Genomic DNA, 24,832 nt, shown 5'->3' with positions numbered 1-24,832 from the left:
TTTTTATTACATGCACGAAGCTGTCAATTATGCCAACCTATTTTAAGTGAGCCTAAGAGTAAGATACAAATTTTAGAAGGAATTATTTAAGCATGATAGACATTTACCATCTGTTTTTCAGCGTCATTACCAAGCATTCTAGTATCAGGTTTCTGTGAGTCAGCAAGAAACGTAGAGGGTTGTTTACTCAAGCTCAAAGCGTGTATGCTAACTGTCACTGAGGGTGCAGGAATTAAAGCAGGATAAGATCTGAAATCATTGCAGACATCGGTCAAACAAGAAGAGAATATACAAATAATCAAAGTTCGGCACGGGGACATAGCAATAAACATTCCAATATTAACACAAAATCTTAACAAGACTCGTTCTTCTGAATCGGTTCTTTTAAATGATTCTAAGAAATGATTCTAAGAAACGAATCGTTGTTCACTTATAGACTACCACAAGTTCAATTTTATTTTACCATCCATGTAAGGACACCACAAATATGAAAGATAATGCCTGGCTGATCCAAGCTAGTACTTCTAGCTATATGGAAAATAAAGTGCAGTTTAAACTGTAAATTGCAAAGAAGACCCTGAAGACATATCTAAAAAAGTGACATATGAAAAAAATATAATTAAAAAAGTATGTGCATTAACTATACTAAAGGACATTATAAAGGATATTTACTAAAAGATATAATTAGAATAAAATTAGGAACGTTTTTATGAATCGGATCTTTTTAATGATTCGTTTGAACTAGTGTGCAACAGACCGATTCTAAGAAAAGAATTGTGGTTCTTTTTCTGAATTGTACCACGAGTGCACTTTAATTTTACCATATAAATTTAATATTTGACACATAAGACGATATTCAAGTTGCTAAAGTATAGCCTATTAACAAATTCATTACAAACATGACGTTTACTCGATTTTATTAAATTTTATTGGCCCAGACACAATAGTTGATCTTAATGGTTTACATTTTTAGCCACGAGACGCATTCGAACTGACACTGAATCATGGTTTTGAACTGTCCAAAAGAACCATTTCGAGGAAATGAGTCAGATTTCCCATACCAGTTCGTTTCGCAATCGCGTTGCTTTTCGCCATGCGTTTGAACGTACATCCCTTGCATTGGCTGAAATTTGAGTGACGTATTTGCTTAACCTATAACAAGTAAATGGGTGAACGCGTAGAGAACTGTAAACCAATCAGAGATCCAATCGCTGTACTGTTACCATGACGTCTCATGTCTCACGTCGACCTTCAAAGCATCCTCCTTACAGATGGGGATTTTAGTTTTTCTGAGAGTCTGAGCAATGATTCAAAACCAGTCAAGGCACTTCATTTCCCATGATGCAGCGGTTCTCTCCGAAGCACCCATGCTTCTGTTTTTGTTATTGTTGTGAGAGGTTCGTGGTACAGCTCATCTCGGCAAATGTGTCAGTGTAAATTAGACTTGTCATCAGTCTCATACACGCTTTCTGTTTTATGACAGAACATCGTTTTCAAGAGGATATTGTTTTGATTACCTAAGCTAAATCGGGTGAGTTTTGCTATACGATGGTTGCGTTTTTCCACAAAGGAAAAAAAAAAAAAAAAAACAGCAGCATAATCAGTAGCACGCAGCTACTGTAAAGACGAAGCATGCCGTGTTTATAACCTCCAGCTTATTTCAAGCGGTCTCAAGGAATACACATTGATAAAATCTATTTTAACATTGTTGCTATGTTTTTGTTAAATTGTTGCAACAAAGTGTCCGATCTGCTGATGCATTGTTTTTCTTGTTGCCACGCTGTAGCGAGTAACTTGAGATTGTTTCTAACTTGGGCCTCGCTTTGCAATAGCCATCCACGATTGTCTACGACGCAAAGAAAATATTTGTTTTATCTTCGTTATTCAGCAAAATAAAACAAACTTAATTGTTGAAGCAATACAGAACTTATGCAATGGTTATTTTCTTTTATGCCACAGCAGCCATGCGTCAAGTAAAATTAAAAATGCATTAACGTTTCTGTAATTTGTTTTATTTTTAGTATTTTTGTATGAACCATTTTCACACACTTTTTTAATAAGTCATAATGAAGAATCATTTAATGTATTACATATTGTTTATACAATTTCTCAAACTTAAAAAAAAATGTACTGAAACGAAGCTGCAAGATTCTGACATCAGACACATGACGTCAGAAAACGTCCTTGGTCGTTTCATGGAGAGTCTAAATATGGAGGGTTTAGTTTATTATGAGTTGCTAATGATGGACGCACCTGTCATTGCTTGTAATCCATACAGTTCGCACAGTGGGTCACAGCATTTGTGGCACCTGCCAGCCAGTCACAAATGCTCTCGAAGAGCTGATGTGTGTCTGGCTAAGAAAATCTGCACACATTATCAATCACCCTCAGGAACTCAGCATCTAATTTAACAAACAGTTCCTCTTGACTTGCGCAATGCATTCACCTCTCCCCTACTGTCCTCTTTAAGCCTTGATAATAATGCCCATACCTATTAATGCCTGTTTAATGTTATGTATATATGTAAATGTGGATATAAACAGATGTGGAATGCATATTTATGATTAATACACATGTGCATTTGTGCATATAAGGTAAAATAGTTCCTATTGACCAATTGACAGTGTATAAAGTCACCATTAAATCAATGTTGCCAATTATTATTTGGATTATATATATATAATCTTTAATCAAACTAATCTCTGAAATACAGTAGTCAAAAAATTAAAAAAAGTCTATTACTTTGATGAGAGTTGGCTTTGGTCCACTTAAAATTTTGACAACTGTATATACAGTGCATCCGGAAAGTATTCATAGCGCTTCACTTATTCCACAACTTTTGATGTCCACACCTGTCTTTGGGAATTTTTGCTCATTCCTCTTTGCAGTACCTCTCAAGCTCTATCAGGTTGGATGGGAAGCGACGGTGCCATCTTCAGATCTCTCCATGTTCAATAGGATTTGGGTCTGGGCCACTCATGGACATTCACCGTGTTGTTGTGAAGCCACTCCATTGATATTTTGGTGGTGTGCTTTGGGTCATCGTCCTGCTAGAAAATGAACCTTCGCCCCAATCTGAGGTCAAGAGCACTCAGAAGCAGGTTTTCATTCAGGATGTCTCTGTACATTGCTGTATTCATCTTTCCTATTATCTTGACTAGTCTTCCAATTCCTGCTGCTAAAAAACATCCTCACAGCATGATGCTGCCACCACCATGCTTCACTGTAGGGATGGTATTAGCCTGGTGATCAGCAGTGCCTGGTTTTCTCCAAATGTAACGCCTGGCATTCACTCCATAGAGTTCAGTTTTAGTCTTATGAGACCAGAGAATTTTCTTTCTTATGGTCTGGAAGTCCTTCGGTTCCCTTTTGCCAAAATTCCAGGTGGGGAGTGGCTTCCGTCTTGACACTCCACCATACATGCCTAATTGGTGGATTTTGTGCTTTGACATGCACTGTCAACCCTGGGACCATATATAGACAGATCTATGCCTTTTCAAATCAAATCATGTCCAGTCAACTGAATTTACCACAGGTGAACTACAATTAAGCTGCTAAAACATCTGAAGAATGATCAGTGGAAACAATGTACCTGAGCTCAATTTAGAGCTTCTCGGCAAAGACTGAATGCTTACGTACATGTACGTTTTTCAGGTTTATATATATATATATATATATATATATATATATATATATATATATATATATATATATATATATATATACATACATACATACATATATACATATATATATACATATATATATATATTATATATATATATGTATATATATATATATATATATATATATATATATACATACATACATACATACACATTTTTAACATTTTCAAAAAATATTTTTTTCACATTGTCATTATGGGGTTTTGTGTGTAGAATGTTAAGGAAATAAATTAATTTAATCCATTTTAGAATAAGGCTGTAACATAAAAAAATATGGAAAAAGTGAAGCGCTATGAATACTTCCTGAATGCACAGTAGTTGAAAAACAAAATGTTCATGCTGGCTTTAAGAATGAGAAATGTGTTCCCTAAAATTGCTTTGGATTTAATGTGTCAATTTTCATTTTAGAAAACACCTCGGGTGCATCGCTATTCTGTTGCCATGGAGAAGACATGGAGGGTGGAGTTTCGTAATGTTGGAAGTTGCTACTTTCCACAGAGCAGAGTGGACTGTCACTACACCATCAACCCACAGCACACATGGGCCAGTAATGACTGGATTGGATTATTTAGGGTCAGAAAAGCCACCTCTACAATTTCCAGCACCGATACAGCTTTTTTGCCTAATTAAAGTTGATCTTTTTTCCTTTATCCCCAGGTTGGCTGGTCATCAGTCAAGGAGTACCATACATTTGTTTGGGCAGTAGCTCCATCCAGCTACAAAGAAGGGACCTCTGTCAACTGCTGTGTTAATTTCCAAGGTCTCTAAAGCATTGATTTTGGTGTTCAAGTTCTCTTGAAAGTCAGCTGATGGTCTCAATACAGTATGAATAAAGAATGGAGTGCTTTAGGGACATTAAGCTGCCAATTACAGTTCCTTGCATTGATTCAGCCAACTGCTGGTCTCATTCACTGGGGTGCATTCAGTACATTAGCAAAAGTTTGTCCTCAGATGGCCAATGAAAGAGATAAAATGCCTCAAAGGAATCTGCCTGTAGTTAGTTATTAGTGGGGATGGGTAGGATGCTCCAAAATGATCCTAGATTTACTTGCTTATTTGATTGTTTTATAATTAGAGCATACATTTTTTTAATCCCAGTTGGCAATACTTTAAAATAATTAATTTAGAGACTAATTTAGAGTGTGTAAAATGGTTTTACCATGCTGTCTTATAGCGTGCTGTACCACGAGCACAGTAAAATACCACATCACACATTAAATTGTTCTGTGAACGCCCTCTAAGAAACATGTCTAATCAGTGTTTAGTGGATCCTGATTATTCCAGAATTTCTAACCAAATGGTTGACTAATCTTTGAGACATTAGATCGTTTTTGACAAACAAATACATAATAATAAAATATAAATACATAAAAAAGCTATACTTAAAAAAAAAAAAAAAAAATTGTGTGATTTGTCCTATTAAGTTTTTGCAATCTTATGCGTCTGTGAAACTGTCAACAGGCCTGAGATTTGCACATTGCAGAATGGCAGCATTGTAATTTGTGGTGAGCGGTGGCGATGGAGACAGAATGCGTTTAAGACCTCACAGAGACACCAGATGAGGTCATCAGAAGTGCCTGGGGCTTCATGAGATTGTGTAGGAAATCTCCAGCCTCACTATCTTTGAATAGCCAGACAGGAACTATTCAAATATGTGAAGCTTACATTCAAAATCAGATCCCATGCATGATGATTGCTTTGTTTATATTTTTTAGCTCTCTGTTTGGCCTTTCACAGCTTCCTTTTCTTTCCCCCTTCAGCTTCTTACCTACCAGGGCCTAGTGCTCAGCAGTACCAGTTTGTGTATGTGGATGGAAAGGGAGAGATTTGTTCTTGCAGCGCTGCCTTTACCTTCTCAGCACCAAAGCCCCTGGAAGAGCTGGTGACCCTGGAGGAGGAGGGTCAAGGAGAGGAAGTGGGCGAGGACATGTTGCTGGTCATCCCTAGAGCTCAGCTACTGCAGGTCAGATGAAATCGAAGAATGCATAAATACTGCAATACAGTTCATTACACACATATGATTATACCTGCTTCTGCCATTGAACTAAGCACACTTCCCAATATGTAACGTCATGTCTCAAAATGAAATGTTCCGCAGTTACTAATATATGGAATATCTTCTTATTTAGCAAAACATAATCAAAGCATTTTGACGAGTCAAGATCTGAGTAAATTGGATGGTATGCAAACAATCTGGATATTCAGCGTGGTTGATTTAAGAGAAATGGGCTAAATTAAACTGACTAGCCAAAATTGTTATGGAAAGGCAACTGGCTTAGAGTCTCTGCAGTTGCTTGTGGGTTGCAGCATTGGTGAAAATTTACAACAGTGGCCTGAGGGGGAACAATCCACAAACCGGCAACAGGGGTTTGGGCTTTCTGTGCATGAAGGCATTGACGGGTGAGCCATCTGGTCTAAACCGACAGAAGATCTACTGTGGCACAAAGCACACAAATTGGTCATAGAATGTTAATGATGCTTATGAGTGAATTGTGTCTGAACAGTGTCTAAAGCGGTGTAGCCACAGACCAAAGGGTATGTATTGACCCGTCTACCACCAACACTAGATTATCTGAAGAAAATTATGAAGAGTTCAAGGTATTGTCATGGATTCAAAGTTCCCCACATCTCAATCTAGTTAATTGTTTGTTAGATGTGCTGGACCAACTGGTTCTATGCAAAATATTCCCCAGATATCAATCCAACTGAGCATCTGTGTGATGTTCCTCACCTCACAACATATACAGTACTTAAGGATCTGCTGCAAACATCTTGGTGCTAGATACCACAAGACACCATCAGGTTCCTCACTGGATGTGCAGTATACCAATGTTGATTTGGCAGTATTTGGAGGACCAACAGCATCTCAAGTAAACCAGAAATTGGTCATTATGTTTTGGGTCATTGGTATATATAAAATAGTAATAATAATAAAACAACAGTATGTTTACAATACTAGAGTAAGAACATTGCTCATACTTTTTTGTAAAGCTCTAATATACACCTTGCAAGACATGGTAAAAATTAAAAGGAGAGAAACCCCAGTGTATTGCTACAGAAGGCTTCAGACCTCAGACAGAGAGTCTCCTTTCAGCATTTTCACAATGCGCGGGTTTGTTGTGTGGTTTAAAGATCACATGAATATCTTAGACGCCAACTAGTCTATGTTGAGCCTTCCGACCAAGTCAATAATGGCATTTTGTTACTGGTGTAGCATTGTCACTGTCTTACTTCTCTTTGTTATTATTCAATCAACTGCAGTTGTATTTTTGGAGCAACAGCATATGTAAGAAAGACATTTAAGCTAATTATTCAGATAATATTATCAAATTTAACTATATTTAATGGTTTATTATATCATTGATTTACATGGTCTGCCACAAAGACACATCAGATTGTTATGTACAGTTACAGTTGAAGTCAAAATAATTAGCCCTACTCTGATTTTTTTTTTCCTTTTAAGGTTTTTCCTGAATGATGTTTAACAAAGCAAGGAATTTTTCACAGTATTTCTAATAATATATTTTTCTGTTTGTTTTATTTCATCTAGAATAAAAACATTTTAAGGGGAAGGGTTTTATAGGTTTGTTTTGTGTTCTATATTTGGTACACTTTTGTTCATATTTAGTATCTCATACCAGCACAATTGTCATTCCTTTCAGTGCATACTACCATTCATAAGACTTTTTTTGTGCAATTTTAAACATGCTTAATTATTTTGTCCCACTTTATATTAAGTGGCCTTAACTAATATGTACTTACATAGTAATTAATAGTTTGTTACAATGTACTTATTGTGTAAATACATGTATCTACTGTGTACTTATGCTTGATTAAATACATGTATGTAATTACATCTGTAATTAACTTTTGTAATTACATTTGTAAATACACTGTTGACCATCCCTTACACTTTAACCTACCCCTAAACCTACCCATGCCACCAAACCTGTCCATAACCCAACCTCTATCCCAACTCAGAAGCACCACAATTGTTCTCAAATACATGATAAACACAGTAAGTATGTTGTATTTATTTTTTTGATGTAAATAAATAGTAGTTAGGGACACTTAATATAAAGTGGGACCAATTACTTTAAATTAGTGACATAGAACACGAAAGGCACAGGTCATGTAATCAAGAGGAAGAAAATTCTAACATTTCTCAAAAAAAAAAGGTGCATCTATAGCACTACTACAAGAAGCGCATTTATCCGATAAGTAACATTTGAAACTGAAAAGAGATTGGGTCAGCCAGATATACTTTTCCTCGTCGCGCCAAATAGCAGGGGCACCACAATTCGTGCTAATTTCTGGTCTAATTCTTGGAAAACATATTACTGTAGGCAATGTATAAGCCCCAAATGTGGACTGCTCTAACTTTGTCTCATGTCATCCTAAAGTTTAATCATCTCTGCAAAAACATTGGCTTCTTAGGAGGCGATTTCAATAGCATGCTTGATGGCACTCTGGATAAATCCTCATCTCAGATTTCAACTGATTGCAAATCATCACATATACTGTGTAGTACTTGTAAAAGATCTCGGATTGGTGGATATTTGAAGGGAGCTGCATCCTAAAGACAGGGATTATGCTTTTTATTCTCACCCCATAAATCTTACTCAAGATTAATAATTTTTTTAATACCATACGATTGTATACATTATGTGAGTTCTTGTCAAATTGGCCCTATTGTGCCGTCTGACCACGGCCCAGTTTATTTAGTCCTTGATATAAGTATACCTATTCAAAAGTCTATTAATTGGAAATGTAATGTTTATCTCTTAAGTAATATTAATTTCTGCTCTTTATTTAGACAGAAAATAATTCAGTATTGGTAAGAAAATCAGAGCTCCCTAGTTTCTCCTTTAATAAAAAGGGACGCAGCTAAGGTTACGTTGCGAGGTCATCTTATTGCTTATGCTGCTTTATGAAAAAAGCTTAGGATACAGAAAAAACATTAGGTCAATATTATTAGCCCCATTAAACAATACTTTTTTTTTTTTCGACAGAACAAACCATCATTATACATTGATTTACCCTAACTTGCTTAGTTAACATAATGACCATTGATAAGCCTGTAAATGGTATTTTAAGTTAAATACTAGCATCAAAAAAAATATCTAGTTAAATATTATTTACTGCCATCATGGCCAAGATAAAATAAATCAATTATTAAAACTATTATTATATTTAGAAAAAAATTAAACAGAAATTAGGGAAAGATTATATAGAAGCGCTAATAATTCAGGAGGGCTAATAATTCTTAATTCAATTGTACATAATTAATTTAATATTTTGATAAACACCATAAAGAGGTAAATGATCAAATTTTATTCAATTGACCCCAATCATCGTCTTCTCTGTTGTTCCTCCTAACAGAGTCGTCTTCAGGAGTGTTTAAAGGAGCGTGCGGAGCTGCTCCAGGCTCTGGAAGCTGCAGACCAGAACGTGGAGAGGGAGAAAGGCAGAAGGGAGAGAGACAGAGGGTCCTGGGAACACACACGCAAGGAGCTTGAAAGGAAGATCGACGATCTGAAGGAGGAAGTGAGAGAATATAGAGAGAAAGTGGAGGACATGAAGAAGAAGCAGAAGGTAGTGTAAACACTCATTTCATCAGCCTGTGTGGTCAGCCCTAGGTCACAGTTGTGTGCATATTTTGTCTTGACTATGTTTACTGTTGTATATATGTTCACACAGAGAGAGAGACACACACTGGTAAAATGATAACAGCTACATATTTTAGTTTTACTGTTTAGTGTACTACCATCATGTCTCTCTTTTAGGAAGTTGAGGATTTAGGCGAGGCCCTGACAGAGGAGAAAAGAGCCCTGCTTGCTCAAAAAGAAGCGAATGAGCAGCGAATCAGAGAGCTTGAGGAGGACATTAAAATACTGACCCAGAGGGGCTTGGAGAGAGAGACTGACCTAGAAAGGTGGGAGGCTTTGTATCTTCTAGTCTTTGAATGTACTTGTTTGCTATATATGACATGTCGATGCGGACATAGGGGCCATTTATTTACGACATTGTTTTTGGGCAAATTCATAAAAACTGTTGCTTGTTTGTTTACACAATGAATTGTTTCTAAAACAAAGGTTTTAAAGTGCAAGATTTTTTTAATGTCATCATTATAGCATCCATGTAAACACCCAAAACTTTTCTGTTTTGTAACATTTTTGTCCTCCAAGTGTAGCTTTACATTTTGTTTAGAATTTCATGTTTTCCATCTCACTAGCTACGTAGTCAGAACTGTCAAGAGCATCTGTGCTCTGTCTCACATCTTTAAATGCCACCACACACTCATTGCGTGTCGTCATTGTTTTCTGAGGTGAAAGTCATTTATTAAATAAGAAAAAGATCCACGCTGCTTTTCGTATCGCAGCAAATTCCATTTTAACTGTTGATATTTGGCACCAGTTAATCAGAAAGTGACGATTTTGTTCTCTTTGACTGGTTGGATGGAAACGCTGCTTTATTCACACGTCTTTTATGCATTATTCAAGTTTTGCGCATAAAGTTAATTAGCATTTTGGAATTTAAACATGTAGCTAGTGTTGATGCTTAAAACTCTACAGATTTAAACTATTTCAAAACATTAGTGCGAGACAAGTGACACAATTTTATGATGTCCTTTGTTATAAGTTTCTTGTACTATAGTAATAATAAATTATACAGTTATGGTACATGCAACTGAACCTTCTAAACATCAACTTAACATCACTGTAACCCTATAGTACAATTATTAAGTGAATATCATTCAGTGTGTAAATGTATAGTAACTAGGACATTGTAAAAAAAAAAAGTGTAACCATAACCTGTGCCTTTAAGGAATGTAGTAACATAATCAGCTAATAACAGATATTATTGTCAGAAATCATAACTGCAATAAGTGTACCATGATTTATGTTTATGATTAATGCAGCACTGAAATTCCAGCAGCTAAAATGTATTTTGTCAAATCAGGAAAAAATGTTTTTGATTGTAGTTGAAATAGTTTTAGAAGGCTGAAATCAATGACTGAAACCATTTGCATTTCGAAGAGCTATTTGTTTGTGGTGCAAACCACACTGCTTGTGTTGTAGTGCATGCTTGTTTTCACCTTATATTAGCATATCTGAAATGTGTTTTTAGTGACCACTTGCGATCAATAATCAAGATTTTGTATTATTATGATTATTATTTTCTCATTAGTCAAGTATATTTGCAATTAATGTGTTTTAAAAGTAAATATTTCTACTGTGTTCTCTGGGTCAAATCAGGCCATGTTAGTGTTTCATATACTGTGCACATATGCATCCACTTCTAAACAGTGTTTTTATTGTCTCGTTGAGCTGCATGTTTTCATTGGTTCTCATGTTTGCGATTTGTAGGATGAGGGAAAGGGCTAAAAAATCAGCAGCTCAGAAGAGGGAGGATGAAGATGAACACAAGAACCTGAAGGTTTCTAATCTAATACCAATGCAGTTTTTTACAAATAGAAGAGATGTACATGCTCATGACGTGTCATTGCTTTTTGCATTATACTAGTTAAAGATGGAGCAGACAGAGAAAGAGCTGCACAGTCTGTCAGCAGAGTTCCAGAGTCTGAGAAGCTCATTGGCCCAGAGAGACACACACGCCCTGCAGCTTAGAGACACCATCACCACCCTCACACACAAACTCAACAGCGCTCACAGGAAGGAGGTAACACTCCAGCAGTTTCACACCCCAGCTTTCACCTTGAATGTCTGAGGAGGTGTACACAGGATGTCCTGTCTCAAAACAGTGATTTGAAATAGTGATCTTAAAGTGCATGCTATTTTTATAAGGGGGACAAAGTTTGACTGATTTGTATGGTCCAGACAGCCCCTGCTGGTAGATTGTATAACTGCACAAAAGAGGCTGAAATCATGCATTATTGACAATAATATACAGGGCTCAAAATTAACCTTTTTGCTCAGTAGCACTGGTGCTCCTCACTGAAAAAATTTGAGAGCACTAGTCAAAATGTAGTCGCACCCACCAATTATGAGCACCGTTACTACAAGTTTTATATTAACAGATTTACTTCATTTAAAATCAACATTAATCAAACTAATAAACAACAACAAAAAAATCTTCATGCGCCCACACACTTCTTGACATGAATGAAACTTAGTTACTGATAATAACTGTGCTGTTCTCACAGGTGGTGTCTGATATTCCAAAGACGCTATTAACATTATTTGCATACGTAATCTTAATAGCAATACCGATCTTTTCATGAGCTGCAATATTAGGTTAATCTTAGTGACTGTAAGCCCTTTTGCTATGGTGTACACTGTGCTACATTTTACATATAGCTGCCAGTTGCATGGCTGACTGCATGACAATTAAAAGAAGGATAAAATAGAATCTCTCAGGCTTAAAGGGCACCTATGGTAAAAAATCTACTTTTCAAGCTGTTTGGACAGATCTGTGTGTTGGTATAGTGTATAGACCGTCATACTGGGGTGATATGAACACACCCAGTCCTTTTTTTTCAATTTAACTACAAAAAAAGGGTCGGCCAATTGGAGCTGTTTTCAAATCGATCGCACCATTACGTAGGTGTGCGATCCCCACGCCCACCGAATTGATTGACAGCTGCGCGCATTAACATGTTCCGGTAGTCACGTGTATGTCAACAAGACCAGGCAGACATACGCAAAGCAACCGGGAATAAAAGGTCTGTTCTGTTCGCTAGGATCAGCAATCATCATCAAATGTGATTAAGAGTAAGTTTCACATGTTTTCAAGTGTTTTAAAACAGAGTATGTGTGTAACTAATTACAGCGCTTTACTTCATCAGCACAGCCACGTGTCAGAACAATTATAAAAGAAGACGCTTCAATCCCGGTTTGTGGAAGTTAAATCAGGTTTATTTTGTACATTAGCATAACAGATATCATCACAGTACTTGAGGTTAGCCTTAACTAAGCTAAGCGCGCTCTGTCTGTCTGCCTGCCCGTGAGTGTGTGTGTCATCTGCGGTGTGCGTGTGTATCTGTGTGTGTGTGTGTGTGTGCGCGCAATTTGTAACGATATTGTGTGTGACTCATCAATGCAACTTCACAATACTGATTAGTAAAGGTTAGTTCTTACTGTAGTATCTCACAAACGCTACGTGAGACCTTCTTCCTTTAAGTCTGTCTGTTGTTTGACGCAGCTGAGGGAGGAGGCATTTAGAAACAGTAGGCGGGAAAGACTCGTCTTAAAGGCGCAGTACGACAAAACCACCCCCTGCTGGAAATCAGTATAAAACAGCATCTTGTAAAAGGTATAATGAAAAATCTGATGGGTATTTTAATCTGAAACTTTATATACACATTCTAGAGACTCACAAGACTTATATTAAATCTGAAAAAAGGGGTAACCTAGGTGCCCTTTAAATAGTAAAGATGTGGCAAACGTGGTTACCTGCAAACTCCGTCACACCAGCTTTACAGTGAATGCTTTAATAATTTTCACAGCAGACAAAGATGTATTCTGCATAAATGTCTTCTAAATCCGCGCATGCGGTGAACATATTGCAGTGAAAATGGTCGCATGCCAACGTTATGCACAAACGCTCCCAATTATTTTTTGAGGTTGCATAGATAAAATTTCAGCCGCATGTGACCAAAACTGTCGCAATTTATAGCCCTGATACAGCACATGAACCGAAACCTAGGTGTACATACATAGATGCAAACAAAACTAAACAAATACTAAATGTAATGTAAATGTAAACTAAATGTAAGTAGTCATTACAAGGCTTTGTTGTTATTAATTGTTATTAATTACTCCTCATGTTGTTACAAACCCCTGAGACCTTTGTTAGCCTTCAGAACACAAATAAAGATTTTTTTAGGATAAATCTGAGAGCTCCCTCATCCTCTATAGACAGCAAAGTTCAAGGCTCATTCAAAAAACAGACACCAAGACACCAAAAACATCAACAACAGTCATGAATGTGCACAAGATACTGACACTGAGAAAAGCAAATTGTTGAATTAAGTTGTTTTTGTTTGTGCACACAAAACTATTCTCGTAGCTTGATATTTTTCATTTTAAACCACTAAAAGCATGGTCTGTTTGTGGATGTCTTCTGGTACCTTTCTGGACTTTGATTGAATCTTGAACCTTGCTGTCCATGGAGGATGAGAGCGCTCTCAGATTTCACTTAAAATATGTTAATTTGATGATGAAGACAAACAATGGTCTCAGGGGTTTGGAACAACATTAGGAAGAGTAATTAATAATAATTTTCTATTTTTTTGGTGAACAGACCCTTTAGAACTAACACTTGTCAGCAGTATGAATGGTCGAAGCATTGTCTGATTTGGCTGTGCTGCAAATATGATAATAATATTATTATTATTGTTAAATATTCAAGATTTGTTTCTCAGATATGCACATTTGACAGTAGAATTGAATTCAGAGTTGCATGGGCTTAATTTGTGATGCTGAGGTAATTTTATTATTAACAAAAACAGCACCAACTCTAAAAAATTATAACAGCCTCATGTTTTGTGCATTTACAGTTCTTATAATTACTCCCGAAAATTTGGTATAAATTTGGCACAAACACACACACACACACACACACACACACACACACACACACAGAAATATATGAAAAGATAGCTAAAATGGACGCCAGAACTGTAGTCTGATAAGGGCATGACGTTTTCATGTTTGTGTCATTGTTGAGCAGGCAGCCAATGAATTGGCTTTGAATGAACTCCGAAGTGTTCAGGAGCGTCTGAATGTTAGTGAACACTGTGTGGAGACTCTGAGGGGAGAGCTGAGAGACATGGTTGCTCAGAGAGACAGTGCACATGCTGAGCTCCATCAGGCCCGTCTGCAGGCCGCACAGCTCACACTTCAGTTAGCAGATGCCAGTCTGGCTCTGAGAGAAGGCAGGGCCAACTGGGCACAGGAGAGAGAGACACTGCAGCAGAATGCTGAGGTACATACAGTATAGTGAAAATGTATATTAAAAACAAAACCAAAAAAACAACTTTAAGACTGTTTTTCATATAAGTGATTGCATTAATTTTCAGATTGACAAAGTGCGTCTGGAACGCCAAAATGATGAGATCCAGCAGAAGGAGGAGATGTTGCAGAAGGCAAGGATGGAGAGAGAGAAAGCAGTGGTGGAGCTGGGAAGAGAGAAAGATTGCAATCGGGTAAACAGAAAACTCTCTTCAGGGTTCCCAAGGGTCATGGAATTTTTGATTTTAAAAGGTCTATTCCAGACATTGAAAGTCAGGGAATTTTAAATATTTTTGTCCAGGCCCGGGAATATCAGAGACTTTTGTTTGTCGCTTAAAATTAGATTCCATTTATCAAAATGTCATTTTTCTGTACTTAATCTTGTTTTTTATTATGTTGTTTCACACGTTTTGCCTATTGTTGTTTTTTTCAGTGCCATTTTATTCCTTTCTGCTTGTTAACCAGCAGTCATCAAGCTGTACCTGTTAACTTATAGAAACATGTCAACAAAATGTAAATTTCAATAGCTGTCTCGAAAATGACCACGTCGATGACAGGGTGTTAGACTGTGTGCTCATTTCTTTTCATTTATTTAAAAAATCTTGATAAATTATGTTGTTGCTTTCATAATAGCTATTACATTGATGAAAAATTCCAGCTCAAACTATTTGAATATTATGAGCACTTTCGACTTAATGTTGTGCTTTATTTATTAATTAAGCACAGTAACACTGTTTTTCCATTCATTATAGGCCATGGAAATTCAGCTTTTTAGGCAGTAAAAATCACGTAAAAATAAAGAGAATTTTACATTTGGTATAGATCGGCGTGTTTTTTTTTTTTTTTACAAGAAAGACTATAGAAAAAAAAGATGCATATAAATAACATTTACTTTAAAACTTAAATATAAACATAATATTAACAAATGGCATGCAGCCAAATCAAGTTATTAAAAATCAGTAATTAAAACTAAGTTTTTAGACCTGTCTAATACACTTGGGAGTTAACATGGCCAATATCACATGCTTATCATTTGCTTGCAGAAATTTGACTAGTGACCTATATTTGACGTTTGCTATTTAAATTGAATGTAAATGAAGGTGTCAATATATGTTTGTAATGTCAAGTAAATATTTGAAATCATGAGTCTTGGGTTTTTTTTAAACAAATTTGTGTTGGTGTATAGGTTCAGCTAAGTGAGACTCGGCGTGAGCTTCAGGAGCTAAAGGCAAGTCTCAGGGTGGCTCAGAAAGAAAAGGAACAGCTGCAAACAGAAATACAGGCAAGATCTATTTTCTGTGCCATCATGTTCTTATCAAAGCTCAAAAGTCTGGTTCGCACAGGTCATACAATAAGTTCGCAATAAAGTTGTTTAGTGTTAGTTGTCCTCACTTTCTTGGTAAACAAATATCGCATTCACAAGAGCCTAAAGGCAATAGCAAAAACATGCTGTTGTACTAGTTTTAAACCACAGAACAACCTGTCTCTTATGGGTATGTTTTGTTCTTTGTGTGTCTGACAGCTCAGGGACCCTGGTTTTAAAGCAATTTTCCACATAGTAAATGCACTTATACTGGAAACTGAGCAGACAAGCAGACCCACGGGACTTAAATACAGAAATCTGAAGCTTGTATTTTTGTTAGTCTTTGCTTGAATTCTTAAGTAAAGAAATCTTACGTGAGCTATAAACTTTATCCTTTCGGAGTGGATGAACATCTGGTTAGCATGTTACTGTTGTAATAATAGTGAATGGAGTTTGCAGAACATGGCAGTGTATTCAGGGATATGCAGTTGTGAATCCCCTTATGATATCCATTTTCTAATACCAAAAGAAAGTAACTGGGTTTAGATATTTAGCTAGTCCTAGTGCAAGGTTAAATTTTTATAAAATTGAATTAAGGAGAAGCAAATTTGTCACAAGAGTCTCTTGATTTTTGAAAGTTTATTATCATCGCTATAGGCTTTCACTGTAATGTATTTCTAATTCTGTCTGATTCTATTGGAAAAAAAGACACATTCACTTTAGGTTATGAGCTGAAGAAGAAAGTTGATAAATTCTCTCTATAGTTGTGCTAAAATAGAAAACAGAAAATGAAAATGTTATTTAATTTAAAACCACAATCATCAATGTAAAGGCCCTCGTGTTGATTCCTAGGTAAAATGTGTACCTTTAATGTAATTAAGTTCTTTGAATTAAATCATCTGCCAAATGGGTTCATGTAAATGTTACCCCAGAATGAGTAATTCATTTTAAATACTGCAAGTACTTCATCTCATAAATTTTTTCAATCAAAGTTTGGAACAAACATTACTTTAAAAATGTATATGAGACTTAAGACAAACTTGAGAGTTGAGACATGATCATTTTATGACCAAAACATTAGGTTAGCGTCAAAACTCCTAACTGGCAATAAGAATTGACTGAAATCTAATCCATTACACCAATAGTTTAGGGACAGGGTGATGAACGGTATGATATTTTAAACCCAACAGTATGACATTATTTCACTGTATACAATGTGAGTTTTGTTATCTTTGTGTGTGTGTGCAGGAAGTGATGGAGTACAGCCGTCAGCTGGAGAGAAGGCTGGAGGTGCTGAGCGATTGTAAATGGAGTGAGACGGCCCTGCTGCAGAGCAGTGAGTCACTGTGCTTTCTTTAATTCTGTACAAACATCACTACACAACGACACTATTGTGGGTCTGTCTTCTTTCTTTATTGCCCTCACACAACAATACCACAGAACTGCAGGCAGCAGACAGCCACATCATAAAATGCCACACACCACTGCACAACACTGCGTTATACGACCCTGCACAATCACAAGACTTCAACATTGTACAACACAGCACACTAACACCACCTCCCGGAAGCATGCAACTCCACAAAGTTTCAGTGGAAGTTACTCGGTTTATTGTGCTGAACAGGATTTTGACCAGTATAAGCTTCAAAGTTGACATAACTTTATGCTGATTATAGTTAAAAGTCTGGCTTGACATTGCATAAAAATGAAGCTGTGAGCAACAGGAAAACATATCATCTCTGAGCTACACTATAAAAAAAAATAAAAAATAAAAATATATCTTATATAAGCAGCAGTTAGCAATGTACCAATCAAGAGCTTGTCTGTTGAATGCCCAGGTGAAATTAAAAGGGGCTTATTAAAAATAGTGTACTGCAGCATTTATTACAAATGATTTATCCATGCTTAACACTTCCTAAAATTTATGATGACTTGTAATCTTTAATGATTATCAACATCTCTTCCTGTCTTTGATGAGGTGCTTACCAGCGTGAAGGCAGGACAGTTCACATAAGATCAGAGCAGCAATTGTAAACTACAATGATCCAATCAATTCCCTGGCATTTTGTCTTGTTTCTTTCACTCGGATATGCATCATAATAGGCATGAAAAATCTGAATTCCTTTTTCGCATCATGTTTAACTGTTTTCGTCATTTATAAGCTTATTTTAGCATCCTAGCAATGTCAAATTTAATTTATTAAATGTATTTTATAAAAAAAAGTTTGTGTTCATGTTAAGTTAATGCTCAGGCATTTAAATTATAGAGGTTTAAAACAGCGATAGTTTAAATAAGGAACACACTCAGCTTGGTTGATCAGTTTAAAATTGATATTTAAATATTTTATTGTTTTATATTGAATTAGTTCCAAATGATAATCAAATATTTTTATACACTATTTAATATTAAATTATTTAAATTTTTTATATATTATTGTAGCGACATTCACAATTATATATATTCACATAAATCTCAATTAAAGTTTATTTGTTTTTTGCTTTTTACAATAATTATTCCAAAGCAGCTTTATAAAAAAATGCATGTTATTACATTACAATCAAAATCAGAAAGATTTAGGGTGTTGTCTATAGAGTGGACAGTATATACACACCCATACACATAGTATATAGTGTACTTTTCAAAAAGGTGATGTCTATAATACATTGTCAATGAAGTGATCTAATCATTACAATAAAAACAATAGCTGCATCCCAAATGGCACACTAATGGGTTTTTTCCTAAACAGAAATTCAAACTGTGTCCCTAATGAGGCTTGACGTTTGCCAAATAAGTGAAATAAATGGCCGACGTACTAAATAATACCTTCCATGACTAAAACCGCATTCACCATCGGGAGCCGCTATAATCACTCTCGTAGGAGAATACTGCTTTTTAAAATCCAAAATAAATAAAGTAGTCCAACATGTGCGCCAGATAGCTCTGCCTCATCCGCTATGTGAGCTACGCTGCGATCGTTGAGTTTGTGAAGTGTCCATCAGTCCACACTTTATTTTACCCGTTAAATGAGTACATCATCTGGGTAATTAAAGTGCACTTATTACTTTTAGTTTAGTATTAGTATTGTTTTAGTTTTCAGTGTAAACGCACTTCTTACACTATTTATAGTAAAAAATGGCGTTGAATAGTGTATAGGTATGTGATTTGGGATGCACCTACAGTGTGTATTGTTTAATGCTAAAGACTTTGTGCTATAAACATAAATAACTGATTTTGTTCTGCTTGATTTTTTCCCTATAATTGGTCACTTGTGAACACTAATCTGTGATTGCGGTTTTAGGTCGTGCTGAAAGCCCACTGCTGTCGGATTCTGAGGATGAGAACCCGGAGGCCTTGCAGGACACACACTCTTCTGGGCCTCTGAATCACTATAGTCTGTGTGAGCAGCCCCAGTCTGACCTGCTGCTCCCAGCCACCCCACCACCCTCTCCCAGACATCCCTCCACAGTGGTCATCAGCCAGCCTGCACCCCTTTCATCTCCACACCAACCCAGTGCTCGCTCACACACTCACAGCTCTGAGTCGGTGAGGGTTTGTCATCATCAAGGTGTTGATTGTGCAATTACAGCCCCTCAAATCTGATCAAATCAAATGGCACAAAAGAAGCTATACATTTCTCAGTAATTTATTTTGCACTAAAATTATTCAGTTTTTTAACCTTCCAAATTCTAGAAAGAAACTTTAGTATATACACATACAATTATGTATATGTCAGCCCCGTAGGGGGGTTGGGGTGGTAAGACTCACCCCTCACTGACAAAGGTCCAGAATTTGTCCCATACATGTGCTCATTTGTCCTATTTTGACTGCTAATCCATAATAATTCTGAAAATAACTAATCGAAAAAGGCTTTAAAACCAAGCAGAATCCTTTGTTGGCTGTCGGTATAGAATTTAGGATGCTGAATTTGGCAAAGCTTGACTTCTCGTTCTTAGGTCACCATGCCAAATTCAGCATCCCAAATTCTGACTGAGAAAAGTTGAATGTGCTGGCCAGTTTGTTGTTTGCCTAATAAATGAAAAAAGCTACATTTTAAATCTAAATCTTTAACAGATTCCTGTTTTTTCTAATTATATATGATGTGATAAATTTGGTCATATTTCTTTATTCTAAATCTTTGGAAATGATATTGGTACATCAAAAAGTGTGGTTATGATGACCATCCGACAAGTTAATTCAGCTAAAAATAGTGCTTTAGATGCGACTAAAATACAGTATTTAAATCTTATAATTAAATAGAAAATGTGGTGAATTACTGCAAAAAGGTCTAGAGCAACCCCTTTGACCAGACTGGCTACGGACCTGTACATAATTGTACTAGTATTTAGTATTTGTTTACTTATTTTTACGAGACTCAATCAATATGTCAACTTTAACTTGTTCTATAAGGAAAGCGTCACATTGACACTTAACAACTTTCCCGATTAATTTGTTAACAGATTAATACAAATTCAACATCCTTATAAAGATATTATTAAAAATGACAATTTTGGAGGCTCAGAAAGCCTTTCTTAAAAAAAAGAGCTCTGAATGTGGACTTTGACTATCAGATGCTAATTTTGATTTGTTTATTGCATTTTTATTTATTCTTTCTATAATTTTTGTTGAAACTGACCTAAAAGTTAAAAAAAAAAGCATTTCTATTTTATGATACAGCAGAGTTATAGATTGAAAAATGTCTGTCTATTCAGACTTGATTAGGAAAATATCTGAATAGAAAAATCATTTGGAAATGAATGATCTTTTACATGCACAGCTGAATAAAATAATACTTTAAAGCAGAATAATATTTTAGACTCTGTGTATTGAAGACCATAGAGGCGCTTTGAGCCAGAAGCCACAATTGTGTCATTCTCTAAATTGTTAGCAATTCCTTTTAGCCTTGACTAATAATAATAAGTATAATAAAACCTGATGCTTTCAGGTACAAATACACTTAAACGTGATTGAATGATCAAACTCATGTCAAGTAGTTCATAAAGATGATGGAAAAAATCTGCTTGCGTTCTTCAGACTTGCCAAAACAGAGCCTTTATTCATGTGTATGTGATTGCATGTGTGTTTTACAGGAGGAAGAGTATGAGGCCGCTTTGTCAGGCGGGCACAGCTCTGGAGAGGAGACAGCTCTTCTCCTGCCTGACAACAGAGACACTACCCTCGGGTACAGCACGCACAAACACACATTCACTGTCTATAAACCCCATCAGTCACACTGTCGTTATCTGTGACCTGCAGACATGGGCTCAGATAGATTTTCACATATACTCTTACACAACCCACACAAGTAAATATGTCACTGTCGCAAAAACCGCTCGGCCCTTCTCTCTCCTGAACGCCTGGCTTTATATCTCCCTGTCACAGTCTGTCTCTTTTTCTGTCTTTGCACACTCGCACACGCTAATGCAGGCCTTTATTTATGGTGACAGTCCGAATATGGTGAGGAGATGGAAGTTTTGAATACCACCTCATAAAATTAGTGAGGGAGAAGAGAGCGAGAGAAAGGATAGGGGGAGTTCTGTGAGAGGAGGACAAGAGGACAGATAAGTTGACAGGAAGCTGTAGCAATGATTTACGGAGAGGGTAGTCAGCGCTCACCGGCCAATTTTCAGCATCATTAAAACCCTTTCTCCCTCACTTCTCTCCTTCGCCCTCTTTCTTTCTCTCCCTAACTCTACTCTTCTACCCCCTCCGTCAGTTTCGCTCTCTCCATCCATCTCTTTCGCCCCTATGTCATCTATAAACGCACTATTTCTTCCCAAACTCACACTTGTCCTGTTGTGTGTCGTCATGCAGAGAGCTGGCTGAGAGCCCCCTGTGGTGAGAAGCAGAACTGCAGGAATGGATGGCCTTTGCAGCGTGGACGGCTTTGCATCAGCGCAACACCTGTTAAGAGTTTTGTATTAAGAAGCATTTGCGCTTTATATTATATTGACATGAGTATTTAAATATGCAATTTGCTTTACACTTTATATGCACTTAGAATATGCATAAGCTGTTAGACCTCTATTGTGGGTGGCACACGGTTTTACAGTAACTTGCACGGACGTGTTATTTTACACATATCAACTGACAAGCAGAAAGCGTCTGTAATGAAGCAGGTTGCATATGAAGAGAAAGAATTAGTGTGTGTTTCTCTCCTCTCTGTGTGTGCGTGTGTGTGTTAAGGTTATTTCAGTCTATCTTTTCTTGTGTTTTATTTGAGTTTAGTCATAAGGCTTTTACTTCTGTAACACTATCATTAATCAGCATCAGCAATAATGTAAAGCACAATGATATCGAGATCCTTGCAGATTTTAGATGTAAGATTCGTTTGGGTGCTCTTCATTGTGTGGCTCTTGTCGTAGAAGTTTTTGGAATATCTTTAGTTTGAAGAAAGATGTGTGAATATGTGCAATGGAGTACACCAGCGACTGATTGTCCCGTTATTATGTAAGAGTAAAGAACGACACTTTTGATTCCTTTCAGGAAGTTTACCCAATCTCATGCACAAGACTTTCTTTGGAGGAAATCCACTTAAGCATGGATGATGTGGTCATTAAGAAGAGTTTAAGTAGTCACATTGTAGTCATAATATCTAATTTAATGCTTTGACTTAAGTTTCATGCATTGTATCAAAACATTAAGAATTGAATTATTATTTGTATGCAAAACATACCAAGACAGACGGCTCAAGCACTTGGGTGTTCCTTTTGGTGTTGAAGATACACACTAGAAAGTTTTCAGAATGGACTTTGAATTGAACTGCTTTAAATTGTGCCTGACGAAATTCAAGGACTCTCATATTTAATTCAACTTAATGTGTGATGGCTTAATGGTGCATCACGTGGATCATGTGGTGAACATTATTTAGCTGTGCTTAGACTTTGCTGAAGCTCATTACCTGAGAAAAAATTCATAAATTTCCAGACACGGTGATTACATTTTAATTACATTCACAGGGAGAATATTTTAATGCATATATTAAAAAGTGAAATAACAAAGGGGATATTATGAAAAGGCATTATGCATTAAAACATATATCTGTTTAAAAATGTTTGAAACATTGGGCTCAGTGTACTCACAGAACTTTCATTTTGTTTGAATGATTTCTTGCTGTTTATTGTAGGTCAGGTTTAATTGGTTCCTATATGTTATTTGTCTTTTATACAACATGTCATTATCTGTATTGACTTTAGAAGTGATGTAACCATTACACCTCACTGAAACAGGTTTTTGCAGTCGCTCTGTATCCATCTATTTACTGTATTTGTATTGTATGCTTGACCAGATTTTACTCTGATAGTTTTTAAGCTGTACTCCAGAGAGTCATCTTTAGTGTCAGAATATATACGAGACTAAAAGCAGTTTTATTTTCATGAGTTACACTTCACCTGAAATCTAACCTGAAAGCCCTGTTTAATCTCCCAGTAGATGCAGTAAAACCCTAGACAGCAAAAAAAAAAAAAAAGAAAAAAAAAAGAAAAAAAAAAAAGAAAAAGATTCCTGTTACCCCCACTATATAATACAACAGGAAACCGGATATTCTGTAATGTTTAAGAGACATTGTCATTTCAGAACACAGGTAATTTCAGGGCAGTACAATCAAAGAATTGGATTCATTGTTTGCTTTTTTGTGCAGTTATTCCTACTTTTGCATACTGTATCTAACTGGTTTTTAGGTTATGCGGTTCTGTTCAGGGTGTGGGATGGGTTTCATTAATAAAATAATGTAATGTTTTTTGTGTTCATTGGCTCTTCTTAAGCATTGAATAACATTTTGTAAAATAATATTTAGGAAGTTAATTATAGCAATAATTTCTGCTTTATAATAATTTATAAATATATGTTTATTTCGCATTACCTATTATTTACCTAAAATGTTGAAATCTATTAGAAAATGCAGAAATTTCACTTGCAGTACAGTTTTTTTTATGTTAGTATTGGTCAATATTGTGTATTTATTTGTTCATCTGACTAATTTAACTTACAGTGTTGAAATGCAGAGCTTAAGCACTGTATCAATACTAATGTATGAAAGTGTTATTAATTTTTATTGATTTAAATTTATTTAAAAGGATAGATTTTAGCATTTTAATGCTTTATTATTTAAAGAGCCATGAAACCCCCCTCTTACGGTTCAAGTCTACCTCTGAGTTTAAAAAAAAGCTTCCTGATGGGTATGGAGAGCTGAGAACAGAGGGAGGAGTGGGTGTGGCCAGCAGAGGAGAAAGAGGGTAGGGTCAGTTGGCTCACAAAATAAGACAAACTGAGGAGACGCATGATTTTATAGTTTACAAAGTTAAAATTCAAAGAAATAAACAGTAAGTAATTTAATGCCTTGCTACATATGTTATTCGTAATTTCATATACACATAACCACAATTTGTTAGATTACTATAAAGATAATTATGTTTATATACACACTATAAATGAGAAGGACTTCTCTCCTCCTCAATCCCCGGGTCTGAATGCAGACACATTGGATAGCAGTGCAGCAGGTCTCTTTCCCTGTCTATTTCAACCTGTGGTAATCTGGAGTATTTTAAAAATAGGCAATGTGTTTGAATGTTAATGAACTAAACTGATAAAAGGAACGTCCACTATTCTCCAATTCTCGTACAGCTCTCCTGACAAAAATACTTGCTACTTGCTGCACGCAAACAGCTTTGCTGTATCGCCCCTGACAGCATAGCTGGGAAAAACATGCAACAAATCCCGTGGATCAAGGAAACGACCCTACATAAAAAGCTGTGTCGTATGTGGACGTGATCTCACCCAGTCATTGGGTCTCACAGCTTGGCAGGTCTGCCTTGCCTTCGGAAGGCGCGGGCTCTCATGAATAATTAAAAAGCAGGGTCTTCTCATAAGAT

The 24,832-nt window shown here is 36.2% G+C and overlaps 1 protein-coding gene across 3 annotated transcripts; it reads left to right on the top strand.

Annotated features, from left to right (window-relative positions):
- The first annotated feature begins 1,367 nt into the window (after positions 1-1,367).
- calcoco1a (calcium binding and coiled-coil domain 1a) lies at positions 1,368-23,699 on the top strand. Of its 3 annotated transcripts, none has more exons than XM_009297039.5 (16): positions 1,368-1,397; positions 1,484-1,531; positions 4,095-4,259; positions 4,344-4,446; positions 5,447-5,649; positions 9,069-9,281; positions 9,473-9,621; positions 11,057-11,126; positions 11,214-11,369; positions 14,382-14,636; positions 14,731-14,856; positions 15,849-15,944; positions 17,214-17,301; positions 19,264-19,508; positions 21,053-21,144; positions 21,777-23,699. In XM_009297039.5, the coding sequence occupies exons 3-16, from the start codon at positions 4,128-4,130 to the stop codon at positions 21,802-21,804; spliced, it is 1,956 nt and encodes a 651-aa protein (XP_009295314.2). In that variant the 5' UTR covers positions 1,368-1,397; positions 1,484-1,531; positions 4,095-4,127; the 3' UTR covers positions 21,805-23,699.
- Positions 23,700-24,832: the final 1,133 nt, after the last annotated feature.

Source organism: Danio rerio, chromosome 23 (genome assembly GCF_049306965.1).
Source record: "Danio rerio strain Tuebingen ecotype United States chromosome 23, GRCz12tu, whole genome shotgun sequence".
NCBI classification, from domain to species: Eukaryota; Metazoa; Chordata; class Actinopteri; order Cypriniformes; family Danionidae; genus Danio; species Danio rerio.
The sequence above is the reverse complement of the archived record's forward strand: the minus strand, read 5'-3'. Positions and strand labels throughout refer to the sequence as shown.